The 25049-nt window shown below is 38.1% G+C and overlaps 1 protein-coding gene across 1 annotated transcript in view; it reads right to left on the reverse strand.

Annotated features, from left to right (window-relative positions):
• Nucleotides 1-25049, reverse strand: part of TDRD3 (tudor domain containing 3) — a 97789-nt gene that overhangs the window by 56948 nt on the left and 15792 nt on the right. The window contains exons 2-6 of the mRNA XM_042458429.1: nucleotides 13153-13237; nucleotides 11292-11357; nucleotides 8438-8598; nucleotides 4458-4599; nucleotides 211-282 (exon numbers count right to left, since the gene is read on the reverse strand). Coding sequence (XP_042314363.1) covers nucleotides 211-282; nucleotides 4458-4599; nucleotides 8438-8598; nucleotides 11292-11357; nucleotides 13153-13237 — 526 coding nt within the window. The remainder of the gene's footprint in view (nucleotides 1-210; nucleotides 283-4457; nucleotides 4600-8437; nucleotides 8599-11291; nucleotides 11358-13152; nucleotides 13238-25049) is intronic.

The following is a 25049-nucleotide window of genomic DNA, read 5'->3' on the forward strand; positions in this document are numbered from 1 at the left end:
TACTGAACTGCATGATATTGTGGCATTTTTAGTTTGGTTTATATATTTCATACTGCCATGATATTCTAGGGTAACAGGTGGGTTAAACCAAAACAGCAATAATTACTATTGCTTCAAAGTAGTATTATTTTGAAATTAATGTAACTGAAACTAGTATTAGTTTAAAAGTAATATTACAAAGATTGAAGTATATTAAAAAGTCTATCATACCTGCCCAAAAGGCACAAAGGGAGGAGGGCCACCTTCTGTTCCTATGTTACTTCTGTTGTGTTTTGATAAGCTCTGTAAAATGAAAAATGTTTTCATTAACTGGCAAAAGAAAAAAACTGTACAGCAAGGAATTGGCATCTATTCAATACTGCAGTAAGAGGTATAAGAAACTTTCCCCCCCCCTCCTACCTACCATTCCCTGCACCTACCAACTTATTCATGAGACTTATTTGGGCCACAGATGTTCTATGCATATGCCTCAAGAACTGTTCCCTCCTCACAGATGTGAAAGCCATGTTTCATATGACTTGGAACAACTGAAGAGAAAATGAAGACCTCCTAAGCAAGCAAAATGAGTACATATTTTCAGATTTGTGGACATGAGCTGCTCATGTCTATAAAGAAAACCATAATGTCATTTTACAATAGAACATGACATGGATTCAATGAAATTTAGGATGACAAAACTATGCAGAGCAAAAATATTGTTTTATGTTTAATACCTTAGTAACTCTAAAACACACGGGGATATAGCCATTCAAAGGCAGTTGCCAAAGAACACAAGCTAGTGTTAAACAGAAATTTAGTAATACTTCCCCCATACCAACTGTTTAAGTAGCAGAATACAAAGGCCTCATTTAATAAGGCAGAACTACACAGGATTCTGACTGATTTCTTATGTGCAAAATACTAGTCCACATTGACCATTTGACTTCTCTTCACATGGAAGTGTTTATAATAACCAAAAACTGATCAGGTAGCAAATACTTAGTACTGAGCTCAAACCAGTGCTCCTGGCTTGTAACTCCACTAACAAGCTGAGGTTTGCTCCTCCACCATCCCATTCTTGTCTTCTCTAGCAAAGACAAACCAACAGTATTAGGGTTGCAAACTGTAAGCTAGATTTCACCACTAAATTGGATTATTGTTGTCTGTGAACAACAGGTGTGTAGGTTCATGTACTACTGAACTTTTATTAAATTAGAATTTAATAAGTAAATGAGTTTTGCTTAAACTAATTTATAGTAAGACCTCCTTGGAGGTCTTTAAACAGAGGTTAGATAGCCACCTGTCAGATATGCTTTGATTGAGAGTTCCTGTATGGCAGGGGGGTTGGACTGAGTGGGCCTTGTGATCTCTTCCAACTCCAGGATTCTAATTACTGAATTGCCTTTCCAGGATAAATAGCTTTTATGCACTCAACTCTTCATCCATTGATCACGATCATACAGTGATTTAGAATATTACTACAATGCGACATATATTATCTCATCCTACTAAGTATTATTCCCATATTGCCGATTTGGAAGACGTTGAGTCTAAGGGACTCTAGGGCTAGCCTAAAATCACTTTTATCAGAAGCATCAATTTAACCAGCAACCTACCTGCACAGGCAATGTGTTCCAAAAATATATTTACAGAATCACTTGTACTCAGCTGTAGTTACTTCAGCAATTCTCTTGGTTGGGGGTTTATTGATTGTTCCACACTACATATCACATATCTAGCTTATTACTGTCTATTAGAGATGAAACATTTCCAGAAATGTCAATCTATGGGGGGGGGGGTGTTTCATTACAGATGGATCTACTAGATTTTGAACTGTAGAAGGGGCTAGTTTTAATTTTGTAGATTTGTGGGAGAAGGCCTATTAAAAATAATAACACACAATAAGAACAGAAGTAATAACCAACATCATTAAAAGAAAAAAAATTAGTTTGCCTCTTCCAGTTTTCTACAGTGCCAGGTGATGTGGCATACTGTACACAGTACTGTACATACAGTACACACAGAAATAATGTGCGGGGGAGTAATATTTAAGCCTTATATTAAACATTTTACACACTATTCTAAAAGAAAATATTCCATAATCAATTTCCCCCATTTTTCAATAATAAATGGGCTTTGCAACATCTAAGGTTTCAAAAGTCATTTATGATAAAAAAAAATCACAGAAGAACAACTATGACAGCTCAAGGTGCCAACTTGGCTATCTCTGGCATTTGCTGCAAGCTTCACTTCCTATTTTTTTATATGAAATCATTTTTATAGAAACAAAAGCGATTGAAAATTCATTTCTGGTTTACGAAAAATGCTTTCTATCTTTAAAACATGTCTATCTGGATTTAGAAAAAAATTGTTACTCCTGGAGGTTCACAAGAGCAGCAACAGTTTTGAAACCACAAAAACAAACCTGGGTGGCAAACAGACTGCAGTCCATGTGTTGTTTTCTGCCTTCAATTAAACTGGTTTCTATATCACGCCAATAAACATGTTTATTTCTACCATGGTTTATTTCTCATGGAATGCATTATTATAATATTATTCACAGGTGTGGGGTTTTTTTTGGCAGTAAGCCTATGATACTCAACTACTTTTCTGAACACCTGATATTTATCATTACAAAGAAGAAAGCATGTCTCTGATGAGTTCAGGTTTTGTATCAGGGAGGAACCTATGCTGTTTAACAACTTTTTTTTCAACAACTGATATTTATCATCATACTGAAGGCTTGAAATGATAACATAAACCCAGGATGATTCACAGGGTGCATATCTTCCTCACACTATTATTTGTTGTTATATACTCATGTACTATTGAACTATTCAACTGACGGGACTATCAATATGTTGTGTTCGCAAATTTTAGAACACTTGACATGGTAATATCCATGCATTTTATTTCATTCTTGCAATATCACATTCTTTGTACTTGTAGATTTCTGGCTATCCTGCTATACAAAGATTTTTGTGCAGATTGAGTATCCTGTATCCAAAATCCCAAAATACTCTAAAATCCTCCACGAGTGGTTGAAATAGTCACACCTTTGTTTTCTGATGGGTCACAAACTTTGTTTCATGCAGAGAAAACACTATTAAAGATATTTATGTATAAAATTGCCTTCAGGTGATGTTTATAAGTGTAAAAACATAAATGAATTTCATGTTTTAGACAGGTCCCAGTGCCAGGACAAATCATTATAAATGGGAAATATTCCAAAAGTCCATATATATATTATAATATAATAGAGAGAGAGAGAAGAGAGGGGGGGGGGGAGGGAGGGAGGGAGAGGAAAGAGAGAGTGAGAGAGATCTTGGGCCCCCGCATGGATAATAAAATCCATAGATGCTTAAGTTCCTTCCTGGGCAATGCAAAAAGGTGTGTGTCCTGCCTGGAGGGGACATGTCCTGGGTAATCCATGCCCTCCCTCGACCAGGAGCCCCTCCGGCGGCAGCAGTGCTGTCACATTTGCAACTCTAGAGGGAAGAAGGAGCCGCATGTGGGGAAGGAAGGAGGGAGGGAGGGAGGAAGGGATCCCTGGGCGGCGGGGGGGGGGGGGGGCTCCACGGCGCCGCAAAAGCAGAGGCAGAGGAGAAAGAGAGAAGGAAGGCAAGAAAGAGTGAGGGATGGTGGGGACTCCGCTCACGTCTTCGCAGAAGGGAGAGGGAGGGACATCTCTCTGTGTGTCAGGGGACTGGGATTTATGGCCAGCCCGCTGGGAGGGGGGAAATGATTGACTGACCAACCCAGTCCAGCCCAGGCTTAACCCTGCCTGACCAGAAGGAGGAGGGAGGGAGAAGAAGAGCAGCCCCCCTCCCTCACTGAGGAGAAGGTGCGCCTTCTGCCTACCCCCTCTCACTCCCCACTTCCCCTGCCAGACCAGAGGGCAGTGTCCAGGACAGTCTCCTGGCTGAGGCGAATGGGCCAGTAGGCACCCACGCTGCCTGGGCTCTCCTCTCCTCCGTGCTCCATGCCTGCTACTTCTGGAGCTACCTGCCCTGAAGCCAGCAGACCACCATTCCTCCCTCCTCTTCCTCCACCTCTCTTCTCTGGGCATCCCAAAAGCAGAGCCCAGTGCCCAGATCCCCTCCTGAGTCCACCTTGCCCTAATGCTTGAATCCGCAGATGGCAAGTCCGCGGATAAGGAGGGGCCACTGTATTAACAAAATCCAAAACACACCTGGTCTCAAGCATTTCAGACAAGGGAGACTCACTCTTCAGTATTCAGTATTGCTTTTCCCAGGCATTCTAATTTTGAATATATCACTTTAATTAATCTGTTATCTGAACCCTGTGCTTAGAATTGGTTTCATTGTATTTGTGGTCACACAATATGCTTTTTTAATAATTGGTAGGTCTTTCTTTGTTTTTCCTGTATCACAATATATCACCATTTCAATATATCTAAAAAGCAAGATGAAGTTTAACATTCAGCTTAAGGTAGGAAAAGCATCATGTTACCTCACCCTTTGTAACTCCCACTTTTCTATAAGATGTTCCACTTCACCTCCAAGAATTACTGTGTTGCTCTCATCCAGAAGAAGGAAGCCATTTTTCATTTCCACAATTCCCAATAATTTAATTTTGGTTCCAGGAGGAGTGTTCAGACTAAATGTAAGGAAAGTATTCAAGAGAAGGATCAGTTATATTATGATAAATCATCTTATATGCACTAAATTTTAAATCATGTATATGGATTATCTGTTACGTAACTTTTCCAACACTGGCTAGTTATAGCACTTTCCCAGCAGTATGCTGTGTTTAAGCATAAAATATCTGCAAATATTTTATATTCTCATCAGAAAGAACTCACTGCAATTATACAAAATTGTATTTTATGGTGCATCTAAAAGACAAGAGAAGATGGTATAGCCCATCTACTAACACTTTATGCAAGAAGATTGCTTCTGACAGCACTCCTTGAAAACATGTTTTAGTCTACACTTTTTATCAAGTGTATCCATTGTTCAGTGTCAAAAAAGGTAAACATAAATTGCAGTTTCATGGCTGCAGCATCTACAAAATATCAATCATTATGTTGTCAGTTTTCAGCTGGTATTCTCATCCATCATACTGACAGAATACATTAACAAAATCAGCTCTCAATCACTTCAAAAGCCATGTTCAAACTCAAGATTACTTGGGTGTGAATTAATCCTGTTCCTGAAAACAGAGGAATACCACAATATATGGAATTATGATAACCTTTTTCACAAAGGGTTATTTTTTTTGGTGGGTTTTTGAGTTTATGTGGCCATGTTCTGGAAAAGTTTATGCCCTTTGGGTGGTTCTTTGTCTTCACTCTTATGGGTTTTTCTGGGTCTGCCAATCCTTCTGATATATGACCTAGAGTAACCATTAGTCTGTAGAGCCCAATCTAGGTGCTTCAATTTATCTTCCAGGAAGTGGTGTTCACAGATCAATTTTGCCTGGTCTGCCAGTGTTTGTATTGTGCTTCTTTTTTGTCTGGAGTGATGGTTGGACGTCTTGTATAAGTATCTGTCTGTGTGTGTAGGTTTTCTGTATACAGTGTGGCCAAAATGTTGGTTTGATTTGTGGATGACCAGGATATCCAAGAATGGCAATGTTCCTTCCTTTTCTTTTTCCATCGTGAATTGGATGTTCGGGTGGATGTTGTTCAAGTGGTTCAGAAACACAGTCAGATCTTCTTCTCCGTGGCTCCAGATGGAGAAAGTGTCATCCACATATTTGAACCATGTTGTGGGCTCTTTTGGTGTGTTTCCAGGGCTTGCTTTTCAAAGTGTTCCTTATAAAAGCTTGCTGTCACGGGGCTCAGAGGGCTTCCCATTGATACCCCATCTCTCTGATCCTAGAATCCACTGTATAAGAGAGCTACTTCCAGTGGGACAATGGATTCTTCAAGCAGAGAGATGGAGTAGCCATGGGAAGCCCTCTGAGCCCCATGACAGCAAACTTTTACTTTTAGGGTGGCATGCTTAAAACAAGGATCCAAATACATAGCCATGTTAGGGCCAGAGCAGACAGGCAGGAAAAAGCTGGATCCTAGGCTAGATCCTACGTTTTCTGGAAGTGGGTTGAAACCCCGCTGTCCTTACCACCCACTCCCAAGGTGGGCTGAACACCCACAGACCATTGCACAAACACACTGCTTGTGACCCACTTAAATGAATTGAAGACTATCCTGTTCGGGAAGCGTTCCCAGACATTGTGTGATTGTTATGTGATGCTTTTAATTTGTTGTCTGCCTTATTTCATTGAACCTTTTCCTGTATTATTATGTTTTATTTTATATGTATTATGCAATTATTTTGTAGAATGTACGTCATTGGCAGGTTTATTTTTTAACTATTTTACTGACTGCATATACAGTGTTGTGTAAATCTACAGTGCTATATAAATAAAGCATAATGATGATGATGATGATGATGATGATGATGATAATAATAATAATAATAATAATAATCTCTCTTTCCATGCAGATGTCATTCCATTGGATGGATGGCCATATGGTGGCCACACAGTTTCACGTACAATGCACTACCAATATAGTACATTAGTGTACCCAGTGATACATTGGCAAATAACAGTCATGCAGGGCCCCCATACATGCTCCCTTCACCCTCTCCTTCACCCCATGCCCCTGTCGGACTATCTGGTTTGGGTATGTTATAGTCTGTCCTCCTTATCGGCAGACTTGCCACCCGTCGGTTTAACCATCTGTGGCTGGCAAGCTCCCATTTTGCTTAATGGTGGTGCATGCACGCAAATGTGCGAGCAGGTGCACACACACCATGCCACCATTAATTTTAATGAGGCTTGAGCATACATGGATCTTGGTATCCACGGGGATCCAGAATAGATCCTCTGCTAATACAGAGGTCCAACTGTAATTATATCCACTGCATTATTGACAATCACATTTTTGTTTTGCTGCAATGCTGCACTGGAACCGGACTGTTTATTTGCCTGTGTGACAATGAGCATTTTCCACCTTGAGTCAGAGTATCTCAGTTTCTTTTTGCTTCAGTTTTTAATCCTGGGGCATGGTTTTGTTTTGCTTCCCAGCTGCTCTCACCTTGTGCATCGTCTGAACAGCCAGGTTTCAAAGCCGTTAGAAGCCACTTTATATGGCCAGTATCTTATTTTCCCCCAGTCTGGAAAATCAGTAGGCAAAGCGACCTTGTAGCACCTTTCATACTAAATGAAAGAAAGAAGCCTACTTCTTTCTTATGCATTTAAGGAAGGAGGCTCAAGTCTACCAAAGCTCATGCCACCAGATTCACTAAGTTAGTCTTAATGGTGCTACAAGATCCCTTTGCAGAAAGGCAAGGATGGGAATACTATTTTCCCTTTACCCAACTACTACCAACTACTTCAGCTGTAGTCTGTATTTATGAACCACCTATACAGCTCACTTGCATTATGGTGGTGCTGGCAAAAGAAGTAATGGTTAATAGTATAACAAAATTTGTAGTTACGGGTAGTTGTCACATAAAACAAGAACGGTGATACTTAAGAAAGGAAATCAAAAACTACTAATTCACATGTGTCAAAATTTCTTATTAAGAATCTCACTTCCTCAGATAATTTATGAGTCACTTGCATGCTTATCAACATCCACTGTTTCTCTTTCTGCACACCCATAGACAAATTAAGTGTCAGTTAATGCCAGTCCTACTCCAGTAGCCTTTATGAACACAGTGTCACTTCATTTCACATACCCAATCCAGTAGCCTTTATGAATTTCACTTCATTTCACATACCCAACTAAGGTAGTTTGACAGATGGATTTATTGTTAATGGCCTACATCAAGCTCCAGCCAATTATCTGAATGGATACAATAAACGTTGTCAGAAAGTTGCCACAGGAATCTAAACAATGATAGGTACATTTAACGTTTCATCCTAAGGTTGTTTAAATTCAATTTTTTTAATTAAAGCTTATACTTTACAATGTACCTCTGTATGTTTTGTACAGGGAAATCAAGGAACACTACAGGATATGGGAAATCTTGGCCCCCATTATTCTTTTGAGAAACAAATCAGAAGTTTTTTAAAAAAAAGGTTGTAAAAAGATTTCATACAGGAAAATGTCTTCCTAATTTCAGAAACAAAATTTCACCTTCAGAATATCTTATAAACAAATGAATGTTTTATATACAGTGGACCCTTGTTATATGTTGGGGTTTCTTCCAAGATTCCCCGTGAATAACAAAATCCATGTATGCTCAAGTCCCATTAAATATAATGACATAGCAAAAGGGTGTCCCTTATAAAAATGGAAAATCAAGGTTTGATATTTGAAATTTATACTTTTTTTTTGAATATTTTCAAACCATGGATGCTTGAATCTGTGTATTAAAAAATCTGTGTATAAGGGCCAACTGTATTTCACTCTGTTTTGAGATGCCTAACTTGTAAAGTGAGGTTAAGTCTATTTAAAGCAAAAATTAGCATTGTATACCTTATTTTGGACATGTATTTATATTCTATTGCAGTGCAGCTTGTGTGCCCATCAGTCATCTGCAAGCGCAGCATTCTGGGAGCAGCCTGAGATTCCTCATTGTCCTTTGGTGCAGCTATATTACGAACTTTTTGGATCTGCAGCACACATGGGCCTTCTAGCTGTGAAGACCAAGCACAAAAGTATTAATATTATTTGCTTTGTTCAATTTTGTGCTATTACAACATGAGCAGGCGCTATTAAGTAACCACTAGCCCTCCCCTCGACATCTATTATGTTTGTTGTTGCTGTTTACTAAATAAATAAAGGCACTGTCATAGCTAATAATTTTATTCTTTTCTTACCAAAAACACATGATATATCCTGTGAAAAACTGGTTTTGTAGCCCCCTCAAATCTTTTCCAAAATGAAAGAAGTTCAAAAAACCAAATTAAACTGAACATGAAGTCTTCTGAATTCCAAACAGCCCTTTGGCCAAAATTCAATGGCTAGTGTCAATTAGAGTAGAATGAATGAAGCATCAGAACCTACACCAATATTGAGGTACTAAACTATCACTGGTTTAATAGGTCTACTTTAGCTGGGACTAACAATTACGTTTAGGCTTTAGAAAATAACCCACAGTTGGCCACAAGCATTCCAAAGTCAAGTCCTGACATTCTATCAGACAATAAGGAATTGTTAATGTTTCCATCCAAATCCACCAACAACTGCTATATCTTGATAACCAGAATTGGTCTGTCATTTCCAGCAAACATTTATATGGCACACAAATAACTGCCACCAACAATCTGAGAATTTGAAAACACCAAGGAAGAAGGATCTAGATAGACTTGACTGAAAAGAAAAAGCCTTATTCCAACTGATGTTTTACATGATTGCCTAAAAAACCCAGGATTGTTTTTGTTATATCAATGAATTTTTTTTTTATTGCCAACTATGTATAAAGTATTGTCTCTATCTATGGCTATAACTGACCCAGTATTGCTATGGCTATTGCCCAGTTATAATAAAACATTTCGGAATCTTTCTTTGTGTACTTGGGTAGGATCCAAAGACCTGTACACCTAGTTCTGTGTATGGAAAGGGAATCTGAGTTCTCTCACAAACAGTATCGCTTACCATGGAACAAGGAACTATCTTTCAAACTGCAAGCTTTCTAAAGCCATTTGAAGTGTGCATTCTAAAGGAGAAAAAAAGAGTCAAAAATTTCATGGGGAAAAAAAAATCCAAATTCTTGGGCATGCCTAAAGATTTGTTTTGATCACAGGTTGGGTCTCACTTTAAAAGCACTCATCTTCATCCACAGACACTCAAAAATGAAAAATCTACCTGTAAATTAGTAATGTGTCTCAATTCCAAAGCCTCCCTGTGTAACACACCGCAGAAATAATCCATTTTGAGACCACTTTATTTACCCTGGTTCAACGCTTGGCAGTTCTGGGAAGAATAATTTTGTGAGACATTTAGCTTTCTCTGTCATAGGCCTCTGTTGTCACAATAAACTACAATTCTCAGGATTCCCTAGCACTGAATCAGGGCAGTTAAAGCGGTCTGAAACTGGAGTATTTTTGTAGTGTGTTTTGGACCTATGAAATCTTTCTCCTCCCCATCCCATGGATTCATCCAGATATGTTCTGCTTCAACCAGTTAATTTCATATCCTGATATTCTTACTTTAGCACTCATCACATTAAAATATAACCCAAAGTATAATTTCTGAGCTCAGATACTATATAATCATTAGACTCTGTAATGAAGTGGAGGGAAATGATAACTTTACTACTTAACCTCTAAAGCTTTTCTACCCAAACATATGTTTCTTGCAGGAAAGATTGATAGTTCATCTTACTCCACATAAAAATCATATAATGAAAAGTGCTAATTGCAGGTCATTCAATAAATTCCAAATATGTGTAAACAGTTCAGACAAATCACTGAAAATTAGGTATCCTTCTTATCTTTAAATGAACATGATACAAATTTGCAATGTTTTAAGTCTATTCACAGAAAGGTTTGCTATTATTCAACATATATACAACATTTCTCTTCAAATTTAATCAAACATAGCCATCTTGTGGCTGAGGTTTGTAATTCATGCTTCTCAGTTCCATGAAGAACTACGGTATATTTATGCTGTTTCCCAACCCTTGTCCTTTAGAGAAAAAAATATTATATAAAGTATGAGAAATACACTTATGGAGCAACTGCATTCATCCAAATTGTGATTACACAGTTAAATGATAGAAAACTTAAATAAAAGCAAGTATAGTGTCTTCAAGTATGTGGTACAACCATTATTTGAAACTCCTGATTTGGTGTCATTTCATTAACTCTAAAATACAAGATAAACCATCAGCAGGAAAATATGAGCTTTTTGCAGTACATATGCAATATATCTGTATAATGTATTTAGGAAATGGCTGAAAACCTTTATCAGTAGGTCAGATATTTCTTGCTTACAAAGTTAGTAAAAGTTTGTTATGTAACAATATACCAAAACCAGTTAAACAAACAACATTAAAATACTATTCTGCTTCTCTGTCTGTTTGAAAAGCAGCCCACATATATTTAATTACCAAAGATAGGCAAATATTATATGTACTTCAAAGCCACACCCATGCTTCTCTTGACCCATGCTGTGTCATTGCCATAAGGGGAGAGATAACAAAAAGGGGCAAACATCTGGCCTCAAATAACAGTCAAGTAATTCTGAGGAGTAGATACTCACAACATGGTTGTGGTGAACAGGGCAAAGAAAGAAATGAGACACAGACACAAACCAACCTACTCAGTGAGGATAGCTGAAGAGCCAAGTAGACAAGTACAAGTATAACAGCAGCAAGTTTTATTACCTTTTCCAACTTTCCACCATTGATATCACTGGGGAGGAACTTCTTTCCAATGGCTCTTAAGTCTGTCTAAATATAAAATAAAATAAAAAACTGAATAAATTTTAGTAGTTTCTCAAGATAAAACCAGGAGGGAAATATATATAGTTCATAGTAAGAAATAACCTATTCTACAGTGAAACATACCGGTAACTCACCCCCTAAAGGGCAAAACAAATGTCATTAAAATTACTATTTTCACATGCACACATGGGGTCACATAAGTGATATTTGGCAATGTTACTGGATCCCAGGAGCTCTGTAAGCAAGAAGAAACTTGAAATGATTTTTGTGCAGGTTTATATCTGTGCTTTCCTCAGACTGCAGCCCCCTCTTCAAGACTACATAAATAGTTTTTTTTAGCATATGCAAGCATTCCAGAAATGCATGACCCCATCCCTGGCAGTGAGTGGGATATACCAAATGAAGCTTTAGGAACCCAGGGAGTAGCTCCCCTCCCCTAAAAAGAAATCTTGACATCACCACGCATGATTACTTTACACTTTCCTTATGCTGTTTCTCAAGCACACAAACAGCATGTCATGCAACAGTAAAACATGCCTATCTGATCATTTCCCTATCCTATGAAGACAGTGCAGTATATTAAGTCTGATAGATTTTTAAATTCTGCTTCTGAGGAAGGACCTCTTTGACATAAAGCATCAGCCACAACAAATTAAATAACTTGCATACAGTAGGAGCATAACGGTGGAAAATTATTTTGAAAAATAAGAACATGGTATGACAGCTACTTCGACCTTGTTCCATGAAATTAAACAGTTATCTTTATCTCTCTTATTTAGATTTCAATAACACTATGGGAAAATACATTTTATCCTCTTGAACCCCACCAACAAAATGATTACTCTTCAGTGGGATCCGTTCCAGACACCCCCCTGAGGATACCAAAATCCGTGAATGCTCAAGTCCCATAGTACTCAATGGTGGCGCGACAATGGCACTTTGCCCCCGCCCCCTCCCCGATGTCAGCCTCACAGTTGTCACTGCAGCCGACATCAGTGGGGTACCTCTTCTTCCTCCTTCCCCCTCCTCTCCCTCTTCTTCCCCCATCGTCAATGCCACAGCTCTTTCTCCTCCTTCTCTTTCCTACCTCCTCTTCACTCTTCCTCCTCCTCCTTTCCCATCGCTGCTACTGTTGTACTTCCTCCTCCTCTTCTTACCTTGCCTTCTCCATCTTCCTCCTCCTCCTCTTTCCCCCTCCATTGCGCTGCTGCCACTCGTCCTCCTTTTCTTTCTCCTTCTCTTCTCTGCTCTTCCTCCTCCTTTTCCTTCCTCCGCTTCCCCACATCCTCCACTTTCTCTTCTTCTTCTTACCCCCCTCTGTTGCTCTGCTGCTACTCATCCTCCTTTTCTTCTTCCTCTTTCTCTTCTCCACCCTTCCTCACCCTCCTCCTCCCTCCTCCTCTAACACCATCAACACCAACACCCCCCACAGGCTTGCCATCCGCATATGCTCAAACCCGCAGATGGCAAGTCTTTGGATACGGAGGGCGGACTGTACTGTGATGACAAGAATAGTACATCAAACTTGATTTATCCAATTTATATAAAGCCAACAATATAAACAAGATAGAAAATGCTATACTAAGGCTCTTTGACCAATAATAATTTTATCTTTAAATCTACCATGTAAACATTTTGTATTCTAGATTGGTTTAATTTTTTCTAGTAATATTTATAATACGTGTAAGAGGTTTAGAACTATATTTTGTACTGTTATCATCCAACTGATAAGCTAACAGTCACAATCAATGGCTGTTACAATTTATAAAAGTAGTTTGAAAAGTTAACAAATGCTACCTACATTAAGTGCAATCAGGATAATATCATTTATGTTGACTTTATCAGATGAATTTGTGCAAGCTTCGATTCCTTCATCTGACAGGTACCTGTTAAAAGAAAATAGTCTATTTAGTAGGATATATAAAAAGTTTAGATTAAAAACAAATCTTATCATTACAAAAGAAATTGTATCATTACAAAAGAAAGTAACAATAATAAATGGGGGAAGTTGCATTTAGGTTATACATCATGATTTCTATAAGGCAGTACCAATTCTAGGGTAATAGACTATTTGAACTAGGTTCCTCCAGAATTTTGTCCAAGTACAGATGGTAAGGAAAACAAAGGAGGAGGACTCTTGTCTTAATAGTCAGTTTATGTAGTTTCTAGAAATAACTGTATGGTCACTGCTGAAATACACTGACATCCATATGGCGTGCGCATGCATGCGCACATATATATATTGCAGACAAAATTTTTCACAACTAATCCCAATTTCCTGGCTGCCAAAAGGGACTAGCTCTACAGTTACTGGTTTATACTACATAATCACGATTCTCTTCTACTAATGTAAGTTGATAACCTTATCAAATATAAGTTTTAAAACTACCTTTTTACATCTGTTTGATATATACTCATACACTCATCCCTTCACATCCGCTGGGATTAGGGGCACAGGACACTCATGAATGTGGGAAAACCGCAAATAACAAAAAACACTATGTTTTTAGCTGAGAGAACACCTCTCTAGGAATCTCTAGGTCTTCCACTGCAACCCTGTGGTCAACAGCTGCCGGACACTGACCACAGAATTGCGCTGGAAGAGCTACAAATGCCTGGTGGAGTATTCTCTCTAGGAATCTCTAGGTCCTTCAGTGAGACTTTTGGTTAAAATTGACCATAGAGTTGTGCTGGAGGACCTAGATATTCCTAGAGATAATATATTAATAACCAAATCTGCAAAAGTCAAAGCCACAAAAGTGAAGGGACGAGTATACATACCAAAAACAAACAAATTCCTATAAAATATGAATTTGTTGCTTTGAAAATGTAAAAAAATAAGGCTAAATCAGACAATATTTAATAAGAGATTTACAGTGATCAAGACCCTAAGGTCTCTGCATACAATTGCCATTGAGAATTGGCAATGTTGCATTGGCCACATCATTTTTCAGTCTTTCCAGCCTCTCACACTTCATGAAAACTGATGCTACAAGTAGAGTACTCAAGGCTCTGTGCAGAACTTGGCATCCTAATTATACATATTTCAATTATTTTGTTTTTGTAATTGAAAATATATTGTCAGGTAACTATATGATAATAGTACCGTAATAAGAAAAATCTAAAACATTCTACAGTGTCACTATAAAATTTAAAACATGCTACAGTGTTATCATTATAATGGATTGGTTACTTTCATATAAGCCATCTCACTTTTTAAAAAATGTTCATTCTTAAGACATTCTGATAGCACAACTTGGAGCAAACTTAAAACCAATGAAATTAATACCATGTTTTCAAATATGTCTACAACAAAGTTATGCAAGATACAAGAGTTCCTTTATCATAGAGAATAGTTCCAGGTTTCCTTTATCATTTATTTGTGAATGCCTATTTGATAATATTTGTCTCTCAAAAACCAAAATATATGTGTTTGCCAGTTTAGAGTCTCCTCCTCATGTATATACATTGCAGACCAGACTCACATTGTTTTCACACCTTCACCAATGTAGGGCAAATGATTTATGCAACTTGGTGGCTTTACCATAATATGGTATATCTGCAAATTCATATGTGCATTTCTTTCTGTTCTGGAAAATCACTTTTTAACGTAGCAAGTGTCTTATCAGATATCCTTCAGAGCAGAACAGAGACTCTGTTCCCAGAAGTGGTCAACTTTAAAAGCTAACCAACCTATGGATTTTATTTGAAAAGCAAATATGAATTCTGATATGACAGGCAATTACTCAAGAAATTGGGAATTAACTTAATTATCTTGCAATACAGTGAGCCCTTGCTAATTGCAGGTTTGGTAGCCATGGATTTGAGCATCCGGAGACTGAAATGAATCAGTTATTTAATTATTCTTGCAGCCAGACCTCGATAGGCATGCATTTTCTCTGCTACAGCAACCACAGTGATTCTTCTTTTTGCTTCAAAAGGTGGAAGCCATGGCCCACGTGTTCCTAGCAGGAAGCATCTGGTTCTTGGATCTTATAATCTGAGCTCTAATCTCTGTCCCATCCTCGTGCTCATGGAAGAAAATCCCACCCTGGCAAGCCCTTGGCTCCAAGCTTGGAATGCTCAGAGCCCCCAATCGGAGACAGGATGGTAAAAAGATTGAGGAGGTCCCTGCCTGATAAGCAAATATAAAAAGGAGGAGGAGCGGTTAAGGAGAGGAGTGTGTCAGAAACTGTCTGGAGCGCAGTTAGAACTGAGATATGATGCTTGATGGGATCCAGACTCCCATGTAGGGAAAAAAGGTTTAAAAGGACAAAGGAAATTCAGTGACATGGAGAAGCATGTCACAGAACTGCCAGGAGTGCAGCTGGAAATAAGGGTTTAGATTCCTATATAAGGAGGAAAGATTCTTAAAAGGACAAAAGAAGCCCTGTGAAATCAGTTTAAAGTACAGTGCGCCCCGTTTACACGAGGGATCTGTTCCGGGCTTTGCTACTTCTTTATTTCTTTGTGTTAATTGGCCTACCTATGGATCTTGGTTTAATATTTCAAACTAAACTCATTACTGTATTTACAATTAGCTAAATTCATATTTAACAAGTACTTCTGCAGATCATTCCACAGTATCACTCAAAATCATTTGAACTGGTAATCTAGGGTAGAATATGGTGCTATGAGAGAAAGAACACATTTATACGTTATGTTCACATTTTATATTCAAGCCAAATGTTAAATTAATAGAATTGTTGTGTGAAATAAAACTGGGAAAATTCAGTGTATAACTATGGAATCACCACTGGGTGGAACCATTGCTGCATAGTAGATACTGAATCCCTAAAAACAGACTTTTAAAACTAGAGACAATTTCCAAATATAAACTTCACCAGTGGATTTAGTTCTATGACTAGTTCTATTCAATATATATTTAAGATTTCCAGATACATAGCCATTTTATAGACTGGAATTTGATTTTCTTAAATAGAAAAGACTTTATTGAGACTTTCTGCTATTTGACAAAGTTTACGAGCTGTGCAGACCAACAGAGTACTAAATAGAATGGCACTTACTTCGAAGTATGCTGCATCACAGAAGCATAAACTCCTAAGAGAACTGAAGGTAGTATAATACAGTTCACTGTCTTACTGAGTGGTCAACAAAGCACTAAAATCACACACTTTGCATTAACTTTTCTACATGTTACTGCTGTTGTCTTCACATCATTTCCGACTTACAGCAACTCTAAGGCACACCTATATTGGGGTTTTCTTTGCAGGATTTGTTCAGGGGGGGTTGCCTTTGCCTTCTTCTGAGACTGTGTGACTGGCCCAAGATCAGCCAGCAGGTTTCCATGGCTAAGCAGGAATTCAAACCCTGGTCTCCAGAATCATAGTCCAACATTCAAAGCACATTATGCCTACACAAGCATTATCTAGCTCTTTACAGTCTAAACAATCATCATACTTACACAATTAGACCATTATAATTAATGCCTACCTACATAGTGAAGTAATCCCATTCCATAACCATATCTGCAGAATTTCTGTCCCATGTTACCTTGGCACACAGAGACTTTCCAAATCACAATTTCATATTTATATAGATTTGTTTCACACAGACTGTGCTCTTAATTTTCTTTCAGATAATTTATTTTCAGCTAGTGACCCACCAAATGATGCTGCTGTGGAGACAACTTTCTTCCTATTTTTTAGTTCAAGAAAGTGAAAAATACAGTGCAGAAAATTCTTTGGCATCGTTTTCCTTTGCTTCATCCTTTACATCCTTTGTTACATGCCCCTAGGTTTTACCTTCCACTTATCCATGGGTCATATCAAAATCCATATTTTGGGGAGCAAAAACCTGCCCTCAACTTAAACATGAAGTTCACTTAAAGTCAAGTATATATGGTATGCCAATCATTAACAGAAAGTGAGAAAGCTGTTTCAAAGCCTTCAGGATAAAGGTTTTCTGATCCAGATTAGAAACTTGATGAAATCATATTATTGTACAAATTAGATACAAGGTGAGTCTCCCTTATAAGAAATGATCAGGAAGTGCTTTGGATTTGGCTTTTTTTTTAATTTCTGAATACTAGTATTTGCATATATGCGCATAATGAGCTATCTTGGAGATAGTACCCAAGTTGAAATACAAAATTAATTTATGTTTCATATATGGCCTGAAGGTATTTTTATATAATATTTTAACCATTTCATGCATGAAACAAACTTTGTGTACACTAAATCATCAGAAATAAAAGGTGGCACCATTTCAGCTACCAATGAAATAAATTTTTGTATTTAGAACATTTCAGATTATGGAATTCCGGATAAGGGACACTCAACTTGTAATGCAGTAAGTAATTCACCAAAGGTTCGCAAGGGATGTGTCTACTCAGGTTTAGTGCCCAGAGTAGTGATCATTTTAAGTCATTGTTTGAAGTTCTACAGAAATTCTTCAAAGGCTTTGTGACAAATATTGAGAATGAAAATTATATTAAAAGCACAAGCATTATAAAAGGATACACCAAAACCTTCTACCTTTCAGAGCTACGTTACTGTCATTGATGACTAAAAGGATGCAACAGTCTTTGTAGCTGAAGATTTTCCTTCAATTTCCATCTCTTGTATGCACAAAATGAGTACCACATTGCCTTCAAGTTGACCCCAACCTATTGTGACAAGGGGTGGATCTAGGTCATCCAGAATAATCCAGGCTTCTCCCAAAGCTGGCCTGAATTCCCCCATTGCCTCCACCCTCCAGTGATGCCAGTTGGCTGTATACACATGTATCCCATTGTGCCACCTGGTGCCACTGCTGCTGATGCAAGTCACTCCCTCACTTCAATCACATGGTTGGGTATCTCGTTGTGACCTCTGCAGGAATGACTTGCACCAGTGGCAGATAGCACAGCGGGACGCTATGTAAACAATCACCTGACATTGCTCCAGATTTCCCAGGAAAATATGGAGCAAAAGGATAAGTCTTTCTAATGTGGTTTAAGGCAAGGATGGCCTGGATTCAATATCGAACTGGCCTTATGTCATTAAGACAGTCCACAATGTAATCAGGACTTTGGCCTGCACCCTTTCCTGGAAGTAAAGGACCTAGAAATTGTTGTACATTCACTGGTAACTTCACGACTTGATTTCTGCAATGCGCTCTACATGGGGCTACCTTTGTGCCTAGTCCAGAAACTTCAACTAGTGCAAAATATGACAGCCAGGCTGGTCGCTGGAAAAACTAGGCGTGACCAAATAACACCAGTCCTAAAATCTATTCACTGGCTGCCAATTAGTTAGATAGCACAGATAGCACAGTACAAGGTGTTGGTTATCACCTTTAAAGCCCTACATGGCTTGGGTCCAACCTATCTTAGGGATCGCCTGCTCCCATATAATCCGCCCCGCACCCTCAGGTCCTCCGGGAGGAATCTATTGCAGCCTTTAAAAACCAGACTAACTGCTACCTCTCAGAGGGCCTTCTCTTGAAATTACTCCCAGACTATGGCACGGCCTACCGGATGGGATCCGTCATATTACGAGCTCAGACAGCTTTAAAAAAGCTGTCAAGACGGATCACTTCTGGCAGGCCTTTCCTGAATAAAAGTGTCCGGCCACAGAATGATTGCCCGCCCACCGCTCTGTCTTCATTATATTTTGTATTGTGTTATTAATAGATATTTTAATCTCCAATTTTAATTGTATCATGTTTAATCCTGTTTTAAGGTGGGGAATTTGGGACATAATGTTGAATGTGGATATTTTAATGTGTTGTGAGCCGCTTTCATTGTCTCGTCACAAAAAAGCGGGATAAAAACAAAAGTTTATTATTGTGAGATTTATTATTGTGAGATTAGGGGAAACTGGTTCATTTGACTGTTGCAGACATGCCCTCTATCATAGAGTTTTCTTGGCAATATTTAGTCAACAATTTTCTGTTGTCCTTCTTTAAGGACCAGAGAGAGTGGTTTGCCCAAGGTCACCCTGTGAGATTTTGTACAGGGCTTGAGTGCAGATTCAAAACGTGGTCTCCTGGAATCCAAGTCCAACACTGAAAATGCTACATTCAACCATACTGTCTGTCATACAGGAGTGTGATAAAATGGACCAATGAGTCATCCTGTAACCAAATAACCAATTATTTCAGTGCAGCCATCAAACACAGATCTACTCCAAATTTCTAGCTGGAGAGCAGAGGGACAGGAAATAGGAAAGCAGCTTGAAGGAAACTGATATCACAGACTGCCAAAATAAAGCTGCTTCGGGACACTTTGGAGGTGTGCTGTTTAAATGTTGCATGCGTCCTAAGAGTCTAGAAGCTGAGCCAAAGCTGTGCTCCAGTCCTTAGGACTAGATCGTGGCTTTGGTGTGACTTCTGGATTCTTAGGACGCATACAACATTTAAATAGCATACCTCCAAAGTGTCCCGAAGCAGCTTTATTTTGGCCTGTCTGTATGGGGCCGCAGTCTCCTTCTTTTGTTCACATTGTTTTTCTTTGACACTATGAGTGCCATGAAGACATGCAAAAAGAATTGCAATCTCTTTCCTCGTCTGAATTTCAGTGTGACTTAGTTACAAGGGGAAGAATGGCAAGCAACATTACATTTGCTTCTCCCGACATCTCCCAGTCAATATGATGCATAACAAACGGCTATGTGAATAATGCATGAACACCAGTGCTCACTATTGATGGGACTCAACGATGCAACGTCTTTCACTTTCCAAAGTTGTGCTTCTCAAAAGCACATAATATCCATGTCCCACCCTTTCAGCTTATTTTGAAACACTTCCATCTTCATTCCTTTTATACTTTATATGTATAAGAATCCTTTATACTTAATGAGGAATATTTGTTAGAGCTTTATTGATTTGAGATGTAAGTGTTTCTGGACAACACTTGGGGGAAAAAATCAGTAAAAACAGCAAGACAAGCCACTAACTCTCTCCCCACAGGATTCACTATCTCAGTCAGCAACCACAGTTGCTAAGATGTCAAAAACAACTGATATCTAATGAATTTTATTATTTCAATCATGCAAAACTCACAACCTAAAAAAATCACTTCTGCAATATACAGAAGAAATGGTGACCAGACAATCATAGCATCTTACTTTATTTTTCTCTTTACAACTGAGGAATGCTATAATATAGTACAAGACATGTTACCAAAACTGAAAATCAATACATCAAAATATATTTTCTTCTGAAGATTCAAACTGTAAGACAAATAACAGATGCATGGTCCATACTATATACTTCATATAATTAACTAATTATCTCTGGCCTAACCTGAGCAAATAAAAATATATTGTGGGGAGTATACAGAACTAACTCCTTCCTTCCCCCCTCCCCACACACACTTACTTTGGAACCCACTAGAAACTCTTCTCCAACAACATTCAATTCAATCAATCTGGATTGGAAAAACTCACTCTAACATTAAGCTATTAACCCATCTTTCTCTGAGCTAGCAGTCACAACCCCACATTTTGAAACACTCTGCTTACTCTGACAGGATTCGCCTTTCCTAGGTGTCTGCACGAGGCAGGAAGGACAAGCACATTTATACAGCACGATCAATTATTTATACAGCACCATTAATGTAAATAATACTTTATACTGCGGTGGGAATTCTGTATTCCTCCAGATGATACTGAATAGCAACTCCGAACACTGCCAATGGTGAGGATTTCTGGGAACACAACTCTCTTGCTGAAACAGTTCTATTGGCTGCCAGGGGATGATTCCTTTTTTAAATGAAAGTTAAAGTACAGTATCTACATTGACCCATGGATAAGCTGACTTAGGTTTTTTTAGTCAATTTTTTAACCTAGTCTTATAAATGAGTATATACAGTAAATACATTTCAATACATTTCTAAATTTTTAGACCAATGAAGTAGACTGGCTGTTTTTAATTATCTGCTCTAGAACCTTTCCTGGTATCCGCTGCAAGATGACCGGTTAGTAGTTACTTGGGTCTGCCCTTTTGCCCTTTAAAAATGATGACAAGCATTTATTCTCTTCCAACCTGCTCAGACATCTCTTGTTCTCCACGAATTCTCAGATATTTACAGTCGCTCTGAGATTAGATCTACAGGTTCCTTTAGTACACTTGGATACAGTTCATCCAGTCACAGAGACCTGAATACATTTAGAGCAGCTAGGTATTCCTTTGCTAGCGCTTAACCTGTTTGGGGCTATAGTTCCTAACTACTTCATCTGTTCTATTTCCACCAATCTGAGTGCAGTTTCTTGTTCAGTTCAACAGCTATCACCTCAATAGTACATGGGCTTTTTAAAAAAATCAAATCCTCAAGCAAACTTTCAAAGTTTAAGGTTAGATATTTGACATGCTAATAGCTTTTGAAATGTGGTGCAGGACAAAAATTCTACAGATACTGTGAATTGCTAAAAAGACAAACAAATGGGTCCTAGAGCAAGCCTGAACTCTCTCTAGAAGCCAAGATGACTAAACTGAGACTGCTGTACTTTGGTCATATCATGACAAGACATTACTCACTATAAAAAACAATAATGCTTAGCAAGGTAGAAGGCAATATTAAAAAAGGAAGACCACATTATAGGTGAATAGACTCAATCAAGTCTACAAGAACTGAGCAGGTTTGTTGATGATAGGATGACTTGAAAAGCTCTCATTCATGGGACTGCCAAATGTTGAAGTTAAGTTGATGAGAGTTAATCACAAAATACCCTGCCTAGAGTCCTTCTGAGAAATACATATTGTTCAAAATAAACCAGAAATTGCTCTACAATGCCATACCTTAGATTGCCTGTCTCCCTTAACCAAAATTGTCAGTTTAAAAACTACATCAACTAACTTGGCAAAGCAAGCCTTTCCTATTCCCCATCACATAGAGACACTCAATTTCTATCTTCCAATGTGTAGGCAAATGATTTTACATTGCCTTTCTGAAAGTTCTAAGATAATGGTAGACCAATATTGTTGGAGAGGAGTCAGACAACCAATTGTAAGTATACAAGTGGTCCCACCAGCTCATTTTGTTCACCATCTGCTGACTACCAAATTGATGGCCATTATGACGAGCAGAATTTATACAGACCAAAAGGATCTAAGATATGGGATGATCTCAGGGATGGAGGAAAGCCTGCTTACGGTAACCCATGCCTGCTCCTGTCTGCAACATCCAACCTTTTAGTTCTCTTACCTGGTCATTCCATAGCAAAACTTTTACCTTTCCAGATATTTTGGGTTGCAGTTTCCTCAATTTCTTACCACTAGTCATGCTCACTGAGGCTTCTGGGGCATAAATTTCAAAATATCTGTACTGCTCAGGGTTCTGCAATCCTACTCTAGATCGTGACAGTGCTGGAAGAAGGGCAGGATACAATTCTAGGAATGAGCTGTAATTATCCATCTGTTTCTCAAAAAACTCAAGGTGAGGCTTTCAAAAAGCTTGCAACCATTTCTGAGGCTTCAGAGGCTGAAGAAACAGAACAGGAAAGAAGCAGCTACAAAATACAGAAAAGGCCAAAAGGAAGAAGTACTGAAGTGAGTAAACAAGTTCCATTCATTTTGAATAAACTGGACCTTGTTTTCCTTATGATACTTCCAAGAAACACTTTAAGCGCTAATCAATACTTCTTTCCTCGTACTTCAGAAGATTACTCCAAGACGTTAATGCAGCTTCAGTTTCAAACCTTGCTTTCACCTGTCTCATTCACTGTTATGACACTGATGTTTTAGCTGTCGTTGTAATCTTGGCAACAGACACTAAAGGGATGTTTATCATATGATTTCTGTGGCCCTTAACATCACATAGAAAATAACAAAACACTGCATTAATTTATGTAAATGCAAAATGCAACAAGGCAAATAAATAAATAAATTTGAATTCTATCCAAGAGGAGTACTATGAGCTAGTTTGAATGTACTTTACTAGAATTTCTACATAAAGTAAGCCCACTAAAAGATGTACCGTAGGCTTAAATCTGTAGTAATTTCAAATTTGACAACTGAATGCCAAATTTTATCTTGGAGAAGGCTTACCAGACTGGGGAGAGTAAGACAAAACTTTTTGAAAACAGAGTAGGTTTTGTGACTTGAGAACTGAGCTGATTCTTTTCCTTCCAGACATTACTGTGAAAAGAATCATGATTTGGCTAAGCTATGCACTGGCAAATAGGTAGGATGGTTTTGTTTTTAAATGAATTACTTTTGTGGACTTATAAGGTTGTGTTAAAGGCAGCAAGACCAAAATTCCCTCAGTATCATACCACTTCATCATATCTAGTAAAGATATGTGTTTTAAGAGAGAGGGACCTATTAAATGAATAAAAATCTTGATAGTGTCCATAGCTTCATTTCAGAAACATGGCAGGTGATCAAAAGCAAATGGTTGCCAACAAACCAAGTCAAACAGCCACCTCAGGAAGGACTGAACTTGAAATCTATTCATTGATTCTTCATTCAGTTTTCACATTGTTATAGTTTTTCAATATACTTTGTCATAATTTACAATTCATGAAATGTACCATTTGCTTGATCAATATTAATCCCAGTGTAAGAAATAAATTCTGTCTGAAAACAATATCCTATTAGCTCAATATTAAATGCCCTAAGAAAGTTACAATGCTTGTTTTGCAGCTACCTGTCAAAGTTTCTAATGTATTTAATACATTTCTAATATGCTTACTGCAAAGCTATCTTAAGATTTAGAAAACAAAATATTAACTACATATCCATAATGCTTGAAGGATAGTAAATCCCAATAAGGTTGCAAACTGATCACAGTTTGTACTAAAGATAGCATTAAAAATGAAAGATTTCCATTAGGTGTTACTAGCAGAGAGGATTATCAGACAAAGGATTACACAGATTCAGAACCATGTCAATTACTGAACTAGAAAATTAAATCTAGTGTTAATCAAGGCACTGAATATGAAAAGAAGAGCAATTTCTGACCTAGACTTGTGTACTTCTGCTAATAACAAGCAAGGATTACCATCTATTCATGTTAATGTGAAAGCTCCTGAAGGAATGGGGTGTAAAACAGAAATACTAGAAATGTAAAAACCGACACACTGTGAAGGGTTTTATCAATTGTTCACTTAAGACTAGAAGTCTGTAGCCAAGGTTTTCGCTGGTAGGGTTAATCAGCCCACCCTTTTTACCCTGGAAGAGCCCTTGAAATCGTTTTCAGGTCTCAGGGAAGCCTGCATAAAAATAATTCTATCTACAGAATAAAAACAAGTGTGCTTCCTCTTCCCATCACAATCTCTCAAGGAAGCCTAGTGACGTCTTGCAGAATCTTAGGGCTCCTGGGGACCCTGAAAACTCCTAGATTAATAAATCTATTAAAGCTGTCCCACTTTTTGGAGTTTTGGTCACTTTGCTGACAGATGTTCATCATTGATGTGATACATAACTCTTCACGGACAGGTAATTTGTATTCTGCCTGAAACCTTAGATCTGATTTTGCTTATGGATATGCAAGTGGTATCACTGTTACTGAATTATTTTCACCTATTTTCAGTTGATATATCAGCTGAGAATTTCTGAGAAAGATGCTACCTTCCTCTAATTATTACCAATGCTCTAATAACATCTAGACTCAATTTTTCACACTTACTCCTGCTGCTGGTATATGCTTCTACCAACACTGTCATTCTTCAGTCGAAGATGGGGATTTTCCCATTCCTTTGTGCTTTTTATGCAGAGTTGCCTGGTTTTAACCAAATGACTTTAAAAAAACTG

The sequence above is a fragment of the Sceloporus undulatus genome, chromosome 3 (assembly GCF_019175285.1).
Source record: "Sceloporus undulatus isolate JIND9_A2432 ecotype Alabama chromosome 3, SceUnd_v1.1, whole genome shotgun sequence".
Taxonomy (NCBI): Eukaryota; Metazoa; Chordata; class Lepidosauria; order Squamata; family Phrynosomatidae; genus Sceloporus; species Sceloporus undulatus.